Here is a 12,500-nt window from a genome sequence, read left to right on the forward strand (position 1 = left end):
TACTCTTGCTGCCTCCGTGGACTCTATTGAACTGGAAACTGTTGTTGAAGAACCCCACAGCTTGATGGCGCCCGGCCTTGCCTATGCCATCCCTGGATTGGCCTTGTTGGCAGGTTTGGCGTTGACTGTTTGCTGGGTTTTAAAAAGTTATCGATTCGTATTTTACGATTTGGATGAAGATCTGGAAAGCTACGGCTTTAAACCGGAAGATAATCTACAACTGGACGACAGCGACTCCGACATGGAACTGGAAGAAATCGACGACGACGTAGACCAAGAAGACAGCGACGACGACTTAGACGAAGAAGACAGTGATGACGACATAGAAGAAGACAGCGACGACGACGGAGAAGAAGAAGAAAGAGACGACGACGACGTAGAAGAAGACAGTGATGACGAACTGGAACTGGAAGAAAGCGAGGACTACCTGGACACAGATGTCGATGAAGTGTCTAGACTGGAAAATCGTCTAGAACTTGAAGACCTGGAAGATAGTGACAATGACCTGGAAACGGATAAATGTCAATTGTCTAGACTGGAAGATTTTCTAGAACAAGAACTGGAAGGAACTGATCTGAAGACCGAAAGGACTAATGTATCTCTGCCAGATGAACGCTTAGAACTAGAGGAACTGACAGGTACTGAAGATGGTCCAGAAATTGTTGAACAACCAGACAGCTTGATGGTGCCAGCCTTTGCCTTTGCCATTCCTGTTTTGGCCTTGTTGGCAGGCTTGGCCTTTGCTGTGCACTGGAATGACAACAATCTTGTTAACCATCTTCAGGAACTGGAAGAACCTCTGGAAAACGAAAAGCCCGAAGAATATAGGCTCGAAGAGACCTTAAAACTGGATTTAGAAAAGCAGAGACTGAAAGAAGAACTGGAAGAGAGCAAGGTTGCTGCAGATGAAATGGAGCGTCTTTGGAAGGAGGCAAAAGAGGAGATTATTCGGCTCCAGAATCAAATGGCAGAAAAGGACGTGTTGCTGAAAAAGAAAGCAGATCAGGAGGTCGTAATGAAAAGTGAAATTGCCAATTTGCACCACCGAAATGAAGAAATCTTGGCCAAGCAGCGACACTTGGAAGATGACCTGAAACAGGCTCTAATCAAAAGAGAGTGGATGGAGTATTTAAATAATGAACTTATGGAGGACTTAGAGTTTCTGGAGAGGAAATGCAAAGAGGAGATGGCCAACAAAGAAAGAGAACTGCAGAAGCAAATCGACAATCTGACTAAATTACTCAGATGTACTGCTCTAGAGTCTATAAAGGACCAAGAAAAACTAATTGCTCTGGAAGGTCAAATGACATCCATTGAAGACACTGTGTCTGAACTGGAAAGCCAGATAATGGACTTTACAGTGGAACAAGATGCTCTCCGAAGAAAACTAGAGCTGAAGGAAGAGGAAAACTCGAGACTCAAAGCAGAAACTGAGATCATGGGAGCAGAACTACAAGAGATGACGAACTGCGTCTCAGAATTATGGGAACAGAATGTGAGGTTGATTGAGGAGTTAGAAGAAAAAAAAGTAGAAGTCACTTCAGTGAAGGAAGAGCTAGGAAATATGAAGATGAGGGCCCAAATTTTGGTTGAAGAGGTCCAGGTCATGAGGAAGTGGGTCACCGAGTTAGCAGGAGAGAATTCCAGGCTCCAGGAAGAGGTAGACAAAAACTGCCTTGAAATAACTTCACTGAAGAAATCATTAAGCAAGGAGAATAGACTTCTAGAGGAAGCTCTCCATCATGGGAAGGAGATGGAGAGCTTGTTGGAAGCAGAAAAAAAGAGAGGGAAGGAGATGGAGACTTCCCTCAGAGTCTTAAAAGAAGAGCTTGACAACAGGGGCCTCCAAATGGAGAGATTATTAAATAATGAAAGAAAATTAATATCTGAAAAAGAAGACTTAGAAGAGAAACTAAGCATCACTCTCAATCATGGGAAGGAACTGGACAGGTTCCTAGAGGAAGCAGACGAGAAGGCTAAAAAAATTGCTAGCGATTTTGAGGAAGAGGTCCAGAAAAGGGAGACCCAAATATGCCAATTGTTAGGCCAAGAAGAAAAACTCAAAAAAGGATTGCAGCAACTTGGAAAGGAATGTGAAAGGTTGACAGAAAAGTGTAGGATGCAGGAGGAACATGAGATGAGGGAAGCACAACGTTTCAGAGAGCATCAGAAGAGACAGGAAGAGGCTTTGAGGCAACAGGATAAATACCTGTTGATGACGCTTCTCCATGGGACAGCTCAGAGGAATTTCCACCTGCAACACATTGCACAGGGTGGAAATGAAGTTCTGGAGGAAACCAGTGAAAAGGAGAAGGAAGATGAAGGGCAAAAAGAGGACCTGTCTGACCTCTTGCGAATGAAGAAGGAGAATCAGTTTAGGAACTACTGTGACGCCCAACGTGAGAGAACTAACTACGGGCGGCAGTGGGAGGTCCTAAGTCAGACGTTGACCGACCTCATGCACAGAGATGAGAGAATGGCGGAAGCGACGAACGCAGGTCCTAACAAGCACTCCGAAGTTTACAGTGAGGCTCCAGAGCAAGATGATGGGGAGACGATGCCCCAGGACACCATACTGGGGAGACAATCTCCCAATTAGATCAGCATAACTGGGCACAGAAGATGTCTCGAGGACCAATTCCGAGGCACCAGTTCCTTCTACAGCAGGAGGGGAGGTGAACCCATGACACCCCACCAAAAAGGTCAAACAAAAGGGCCAACTCGAGTGAGTCACAGACTGACCTGGCGACCGTGAGGCTGAGGGCATATCTTCAGCAGCATGAGAGGGACTTCCCCCCCCCCACCCCCCCCCCCACCTTCGAAAAATTTCCCCCTTAGGGCCTCCCCCCAGCCCCCCCGAAGGTGTTCATGGTGGTTCTTCTTTATGTTTGCTTTGGGTATGCGTTCAGCCCCACAGTCATCAGGCCATTATTGTGACCCAATCGTGTTGGCCATTTTGTCTCAGTCAGGAGGAGCTCTGCAACTGAGCTCGACTGAATGACTCGATCCATTTTCCTGCTGTGGAAAAAAGACCCACATTTTAACCTAGCCTCTGAGGGTGGGCAGGCAAACCAGCCAATCTCAGAGCCGGTCCCAAGCCCGGAAAAATAGGGAGGGTTGGAATCATCCATAAAATGTGTCAAAAGAATAAGAGAGGGAGAGAGAGAGAGAAAGTAACACCTGTACAAGAAAAATCTCTCTTTAAAACCACAAGTTACACTTCATATATAAACTTATTAAAATGCTACACTTGCAGCAACTGTAGAATTAGGTAGGCCCATAGTCTACAGTGCCACGGACCTAGCTTTCACTTTCTATTCTTGGAATTACTTTGATACATTATTAAGAATAAATTCCAGAGAATAGAAGGTGAATGCTAGGTGCATGGCACTGTAAACTCTGGGCCTAATTCTAGAGTTGCTGTAAGTGTAGCATTTAACTAGGTTTATATTATGAAACATATCTCCTGGTTTCATTTAAAGAGAGATTTTTCTTCTACAGGTTTTACTTTACCAATTCTCTCTCTCTCTCTCTCTCTCTCTCTCTCTCTCTCTCTCTCTCTCTCTCTCTCTCTCTCTATGGAAAGTCGTATGTGGATGGTTGTGGGTATAGATCCGAGGTGGCTGACTGTGGGAGGAAAGTTGAATGTGGAGGTATGTGGGTGGAGTTGTGAGTGAAAGGTTGTGGTGGGAGCAGTGGAGCGTTGTGGGTGGAGGGTTGTAAATTGGAGGGCTGTGAGTGGAAGACTGTGGGTAGAGGGTTTTGGTTGTTATGTTGCAGGTGGAGTGTTGTGGGTGGATGGTATAATAATAATAATAATAATAATAATAATAATAATAATAATAATAATAATAATAATAATAATAATAATAATAACATATGACTAAAAACCATTTAAAAATAATAATGACAATACTACTAGTAGTAATAGTATTGTCATTATCATTTTTATATTGTTTTTAGTCATATCAATTATTATTATTATTATTATTATTATTATTATTATATTATTATTATTATTATTATACCATCCACCCACAACACTCCACCTGCAACATAACAACCAAAACCCTCTACCCACAGTCTTCCACTCACAGCCCTCCACTGCTCCCACCATATCCTTTCACTCACAACTCCACCCACATACCTCCACATTCAAACTTTCCTCCCACAGTCAACCACCTGGGCTCTATACCACAAACACCCACATACGACTTCCTGTGGAGAAAAATCTCTCTTTAAATAAAACCAGGAGATACGTTTCATAATATAAACCTAGTTAAATGCTACACTTACAGCAACCGTAGAATTAGGTCCAGAGTTTACAGTGCCATGCACCTAGCATTCACCTTCTATTCTCTGGAATTTATTCTTAATAAAGTATCAAGTAAATTCCAAAGAACAGAAAGTGAAAGCTAGGTCCGTGACACTGTAGACTATGGGTCTACCTATTTCTACTGTTGCTGCAAGTGTAGCATTTAAATAAGTTTAGATATATATATATATATATATATATATATATATATATATATATATATATATATATATATATATATATATATATATATCTATATATATATATATAGATATATAACTGAATCACGAAAGTTTGGAATGTGATAAATCCATAAATAAAGGTATAAGCCACGAGGGAAAATAAGCAACGGAGTTCCCAAAAAAGCAAGTTCTTTCGAACGTTCACAAAACGTCCTTTACTTAGCAGTTCATCTGCTAAGTAAAGGACGTTTGAAACGTCGAAAGATCTACGGAAACCCTGGTGTTTATTTTCCCTCGTGGTTTATACCTTTATATATATATATATATATATATATATATATATATATATATATATATATAGATATATATAGGTATATATATTATATATATATATATAATATATACCATATATATATATAATTATATATATATATATATATATAATAATATATATATATATATACATCTTTCGACGTTCAAACGTCCTTTACTTAGCAGTCATCTGCCTAAGTAAAGGACGTTTGAACGTCGAAAGATCTTACGGAACCCTGTTGTTTATTTTCCCTCGTGGTTTATACCTTTGGATATATATATAATATATACATATATATATATATATATTTATATAGTATATATATAATATATATAGTATATATATATATATATATATATATATATATAGATATATATATATATATATATATATACATATATATATTATATATATATTATATATATATACATATACATATATATATTATGGATGTGCTCAAGTATCAGTATTGGTGGTATCGGCTAGCTTTTGTTGCAGCAGTCGATACTTTTGTCATTAGTATACGAATTTAAAACCCTTCTAGGCTTCCTTAAAGGTACAAGCAGTCTCCGGATTACGACGGGGTTTCTGTTATTGAGACGCGTCATAAGCCGGAACATCATCGAAAATCATCATAAATCCTAAGAAAACCTTACTTTTAATGCTTTGGTTGCATTGAAAACTATGTAAACTGCACTGTCATTGTGTTTTACATAAAAAAACCTTCAAATATTGATTATTTTGCACTTATAGAGTCATATTTCTTCCGTCGGATAGGCATTGTATGAGTTGTAACCTTGGAACATGTGCTGTAAACTTTGAAATAATTTCCAGAGAATATATTTGAAAAGCGTTGTAACCTCGGAACGTCATAAGCCGAAACCGTCGTAAACTGGGGACGTCCTGTGTATGTATATGTATGTAATATATATATATATATATATATAATATATATATATATATATATATATATATATATATATATACATATATATCATATATATATACTATATAATATATATATATATATATATATATATATATATATATATATATAGATATATATATATATATATATATATAAAGGTATTTGCCACTAAAGAAAAAATGAAAAAGCGAGATAGCCAAGTACTTTCGGTCTTGTTCCGACCCTTTACTAAGGCAAACTGATTTTTCAGAGGAAAACAGAGAAAAGAAGGCTTAATATCCAAACTGACACTACAAGATTAGCAATAAGGTCGATTTCACTCTACAGAAATGAGGAAACGCCTGAGGGTAGCCACACCTCGTAAGATACACACACGGTAAACAGGTTATTCTTCCAGAAAACGTACATTTTGAAAAAATAACAAGGAAGCATATATAACTTATTATCATGAAATTTACACAAATTTTCCCAAAAAATTATTATTAATGAAAAGACGAAAGAAAATATAAATACATATATATATCGAGCAAGAGAAAGAGGGAGAGAGAATATCGAACCAGAGAGAGAGAGAGAGAGAGAGAGAGAGACCTTACCTTACAGACCTTACATCTTGTTCGGGTTGCCCCAGGTCCTTCAGTGTGAGGCACCTCTAATGTCTACCAGAGAGTTGCTAGTACATCTTCCGGTATATTTTGCATCTGCCAATCTTGGATGGTATGGGATGCAGTTTAGATATTTGTCGAGCTTATTCTTAAACACATCTATGCTCACTCCTGTTATATTCCTCAGATGAGCTAGCAACGCATTGAATAGACGCTGAATTATCTATGCTGGTGCGTAGTGGATTAATGTCCTGTGTGCTTTCCTTATTTTTCCTGGTATAGTTTTGGGCACTATTAATCTACCTCTGCTTGCTCTTTCTGATATTTTTAGCTCCATGATGTTTTCAGCTATTCCTTCTATCTGTTTCCATGCCTGAATTATCATGTAGCGTTCTCTTCTCCTTTCTAGACTATATAATTTTAAGGATTGTAGTCTTCCCAGTAGTCAAGGTCCTTAACTTCTTCTATTCTAGCTGTAAAGGACCTTTGTACCACTCCTCCATTTGTGTAATATCCTTTTGATAGTGTGGGTACCATATCATATTGCAATATTCAAGTGGACTACGAACATATATTTTATAAAGCATAATCATGTGCTCAGCTTTTCTTGTTTTGAAGTGCCGTAACAACATTCCCATTTTTGCTTTACATTTTGCCAATAGAATTGCTATTTGATCATTGCATAACATGTTCCTATTCATCATCACACCAAGGTCTTTAACTGCTTCCTTATTTGTGATTGTCTCATTATTAGGTCACCTATATGCATATAGCTTTCCTTCTCTGTCTCCATAGTCTATTGATTCAAATTTATCAGAGTTAAATACCATCCTATTTACCTCTGCCCAATCATATACTTTGTTAAGGTCTCTTTGTAGCGCGTTCCTATCTTCATCACAAGTAATTTCTCTACTTATTCTTGTGTCATCTGCGAAACTACTCACTACCGAGTCCTTAACATTACTGTCTATGTCTGCAATCATAATAACAAACAGTAATGCAGCTAACACCGTACCTTGTGGCACACCGGAAATTACCTTAGCTTCATCCGATTTCTCATCATTTGCAATAACTATCTGTTTTTCTGTTGTGTAAAAATTCTTTTAACCATCTTCTACTTTATCCACTATATTATGTTTTCCCCAAAACTTGTTTTCTTTCACTAATATATTATTGGGGTTTCTACTTGTCAAAAAGCTTTTTTTTTTTTTTTGCAAAGTCTAGATAAACCACATCTGTTCATTCCGCTTTCATATTTTTGTATATGTTCTTCACGGTGGACTAACAGTTGGGTTTGTGTACTTTTCTGGGTACGAAAAACCATGCTGTCCTATATTAAACAGATTATTTTTTTTTTTTTTTTTTATTAAATGTTTCATAATATTTTTCTTCATTACCCTTTCATACACTTTCATAAATATGTGATGTTTAGACTCAGAGGCCTATAATTACTTTGCCTCTAGTCTTGATCCACTTTTGAATGTAGTTAGGTAATATATGCTAATTTGTGCTCATCATAAATCATGCCTGTATCTACTTTGTCTTAATAATATTGCAAGTGGCTTTGTGATAGAATGAACTACTTTCTTTAACAAAATAGCAGGAACTCCATCAGGTCCTGCTGCAGCTCCATTTTTAATTTCATTAATAGCCTGCACAATATCAGCTTCATTAATATCTATGTCAGCTAAATATTCACTATTTTCGTCCCTTACTTCTATATCATTATCTTCATTATCTATTCTAGGGGTGAATTCTCTCTTAAATCGTTCTGCCAATATATTACAAATTTCCTTTTTTTCATTCATTAATCTCCCTTCAATTCTTAGAGGGCCTATTTCTATTATTCGTTTATTCATCTTTTTCGCGTATGAGTATAATAGTTTGGGGTTTTGCTTGATATTTACTAGGGTTTTTTCTTCCAAGTCCCGTTTTTCATTTTCTTTTGATTGTATAATCTTTTGTTCTGCATTTTCTATCTTACTTTTTAGTTCTATAACTTTCCATGCATTATTTTCTTTTGCAAGACCTTTTTTCCACTTTCTGATTTTCTGGAACAAGATCCTTCTGTCTCTTGGTATGCATGAATGATGTTTGTTTTTCTTCTTCAGTATATATTTATCCACTATTTTCTCTAATATTTTATATAATATCTCCGTATTTACCCTTATGTCATCACTTACGAAAATGTTATCCCAATCTTTGTTTAATTCTTCATTTATTTCTGACCATTTTATATTTTTACTGTAGAAGTTGTATTTTCCATAACCTTCCCTCTTTTTCATTTCTTGCTTGTCTCTGTTTTCACTTGCTTTGGAATGGACTGTTAATTCTATGACATTATGGTCTGAAATACTCGCATTATAAACTATTATTTCTTTAACATAATTCATCTCGTTCACAAATACTAGGTCTAAAGTATTTTCCTTTCTTGTTGGCAGGTGATTTATTTGTTGAATGTTGTATTCTAGTAGCTTTTCGAATTGCCTCTTATATTCTGCACTACTATTACTCTCATTTTTATATGTAAATACAAAACCACAATCTCCTATTCGTTCTTTCCAGTCTACGAAAGGAAAGTTGAAGTCTCCAGATAGGAGAATAGTCCAGTCCTTGTGATTTCTACATATATCATCCAATTTTTCTATTATTAAGTCAAACTCTTTAGTATTAGGAGGTCTATATATTACTATGTTCATTAATTTTTCAGATTCAAATTCTACCGCTATTAATTCACATTCTGAGTTACTATGTTTCTCGTATATTTTTCCTTGTTTTTTGTCTTTCCCATATATTGTGGTTCCCCCTTGATTCCTATTTTTTTCTATCTCATCTATAAGTTTGGAACCCTTTTATTTGATCACCATTCCCAGTCTCTTGGGAATACCAGGTTTCACTTATATTCATTATATCTATTTTCTTTTCAATTTGGGTTAGTTCTTCTAGGTACTCTATTTTTCTTTTTGAGTTACTTGTAACTAAACCCTGCACATTCATCACTATGATGGTTTGCATGTTTTCTCCTTCATTTAATATGGGTAATAATAAGGATTTTCCCATGTCTCTTTCCTGTTCTGGTATGTTGTTCTTGTTTTCATTCCAGAAATTCTGACATTAAAAAATCCAACTTTTCCATAATATTTGATCTTCCTTCATCATAATTATTCATTTTGTGTCTGAATCTGCAATTTTCTCCGTTTCTGCAATATCCTCTTGCATCATAAATACAGTTCTTATCTCTTGAGTTGTACCTTGGAGCTGAGGCTTTGAAATTTTTTGCTGACATCACTGCATATCACGTTGATGGCTTGGTTTTTTCTTTTACCTGATATTCTTTGTTCCTCTCTTTATTTGTTTCTTTCTTATTTTGGATTTTATTACTTGATTGATTATTTATTTGATTTTGATTCATGGCTACAGGGTGCATATATTTACATTTTTGTTGAACTTACATCCTGTTCCTTCTTTTATGTTTTTGCATATTTTTGGATGTAGATCTCTGCAATCATTCTCATAGCCGTCTAGGTATGCACATTTACCATATATTTCATAGTTGTGACATACCTTAGGATGTTTGTAGTAACATCTTTCTCCAAATCTGCAATTCTCTCTTTTCAAAAGGTTGCAGACTTTGTCTTTTTTGTCTATTTTTTCCTCTTTCCCGTCATTGTGTAGATCTGGGTAGAGCCTCTTCGCGATTTTCTTTTGTGTTTACATATCATAATTTATTTCTTTGTAAGTATGCTGCTTTATTGCCTAATATGTAGTATCAATGAGTATCTCTGCATCCATACTTTTACCTTGTTCTTTGTTTTCCTTATCTTTTTCTGTCATTTCAGTTTTGTTTACTTCTCTTCTGTTTTCCTCTTCTTCTTCTTCCTCTTCCTCTTCTTCTTCATCCTCAACTTTTTGTACATTCAATCTTGATTTAATGACATTGTCTATCCATGATATACATGTTGAGCAAAATATTCTGGTATCTTTTTTCATATCTTGCATTACCTCAGCACATTGTGGATGGGTCGGTATGTTGCATGCAGAACATTTTCTGATCAGGTTTTGTGGATTAACTATGCTATACCACACCTTACACAGTTTGCATGCTTTTGGCATTCTTTTTCCTAATGCATCAATTAGGATATTAGGTTTATGTATATTTTTTTTATGAGTCTCTTGACCACTTGGATTTTCTTTGGAACTTCTTCAATTATTTTCAAGATGTTTTCTGTTGATTTGTTCCAGTTTGAAGGATTATATCGTTCTAATACATCTATGAATACATTTGTATCTTTTTGGTTAGGACTGTTGCTGATCTCATAGATGAGAAATGCCAGTTCCCTTCCTGCTACCTCATCGTATTGCGAATCTGCCAAACAAGCTAAATTTCGCCATTTTTTGCCACAGTTGGAACTTACTGCCATCTTGTTCTGACTTACAGTATTTCACTTGATAAACTAACTTAGTAGACGCTTTATCCTACTATTTTCACACTAATTTTGTCACCGATAGTTCACGAACACTTATAGATATTTCTCAAATTCTAGACGTAAGTTAAACTTGTGATATCTGTTGATTAATCAGACTGCGCGCGGGAACGTCTCACCAAGCAAGATGGCTACTACGAGAGAGAAAGAGAGAGAGAAATAATAAGTATATATATGTGGGACTAATTTATTAGTAGTTCATGTATTTTAAGGTCCTTCATAAACATCTTACAAATATATGGGTCCAAATGGTACATTCCCAGACTAAGATTTAGGTTGTTTTTATTAGAGATTTGTATAATTGCCAATTCCAGCAAATTTCTTGAAACATAATCATGAGATCTAGCAATTACAGAGGTATCACCCCAATTAATACAATGAGATTTTTCAATCCGATGGATAAACATTGCATTTGAAGTCTGGGCTGTTCTAACTGAATACATATGCTGCTTAATACGTACACATAAATTTTTACTTGACTGACCAACGTAAAACGATGGGCAATCCTTACAAGGAATTTTGTAAATGATGTTGTTATTTGTTACGGGACTATTCTTAATTAGCATATCTTTAATGGTATTGTTATAAGAGAACACTACATTAACATTAACGATTTAAAATATGATTTTATGGTTTCAAAATCCACGAAAGTAAGGTAAGCTAAGTACATTGTTTTTTTTTTTAGCAATTTTTTTCCTTTTCCATTAATAGCAACACTATAAAACTTTTTGTGAGCTTTTTGATAACATTAATCAATTGAAATTTTAATATAATATTTGCTGTTGGGAATTAATAATCATACGAATATTTGTATATAATGAATTTTTGACAATCTATAAATTTTGCAAACGTTGAGCCGACTCATTTGGCTATGTGAACTTTGATATTTGATATCACATTTGCTGTCAGGATTTAATAATCATACGAATATTATCATAAAAATTTTTAAATTCCGAATTTCAACACTTTTAGATTTAATATATAGCATTTGCTTATCAGAATTAGTAATCTCACGAATATTGTCCTAAATATTTGTAAATTCTGAAAGGCTACGCGAACTATGATAGTTGGATAGCGACTCTTAAAACAGGGTTGTGAAATAACTCAAAGAAAGATAACGAATGTTTGCGGGAATTTTTGAAATATGGAATTAAAATACGTCTTGTATGTTGTCCATAAACTCTCTTTCTCTCTCATATATATATGTATGTATGTATGTATGTATGTATGTATGTATGTATGTATGTATGTGTGTGTATATGTGATATATATATATGTATATATATATATATATATATATATATATATATATATATATATATATATATATATATATATATATATATATATATACCTATATATATATATATATATATATATATATATATATATATATATATATATATATATATATATATATATACATATATATATATATTGTGCGTGTATGTGCGAGTCTGTATAATTGGATGTCAGTATTCACACACATATATGATTGACCACGTTTCTCTATTCCAACAAAATATCCATTTTTATGATAATTCAGGAGCTGATCCTATAACGTTTTACACCTATCTAGCAGTGACCAAATTTACATTCCAGAATTATTTCTAATGCGCCTACAACTATGAAAAAGCCTTAACCCAAGAACTGAAGGCTATTACTGAATATAATCT

The 12,500-nt window shown here is 35.1% G+C and overlaps 1 protein-coding gene across 1 annotated transcript in view; it reads left to right on the forward strand.

Annotated features, from left to right (window-relative positions):
- LOC135197344 (trichohyalin-like) overlaps nucleotides 1-2,599 on the forward strand; it is a 2,730-nt gene extending 131 nt beyond the window's left edge. The window contains exon 1 of the mRNA XM_064224482.1: nucleotides 1-2,599. This exon is cut by the window's left edge and continues 131 nt beyond it. Within this exon, the coding sequence (XP_064080552.1) occupies nucleotides 1-2,599 (2,599 nt within the window).
- Nucleotides 2,600-12,500: the final 9,901 nt, after the last annotated feature.

This window comes from Macrobrachium nipponense, chromosome 18, assembly GCF_015104395.2.
Source record: "Macrobrachium nipponense isolate FS-2020 chromosome 18, ASM1510439v2, whole genome shotgun sequence".
Taxonomy (NCBI): Eukaryota; Metazoa; Arthropoda; class Malacostraca; order Decapoda; family Palaemonidae; genus Macrobrachium; species Macrobrachium nipponense.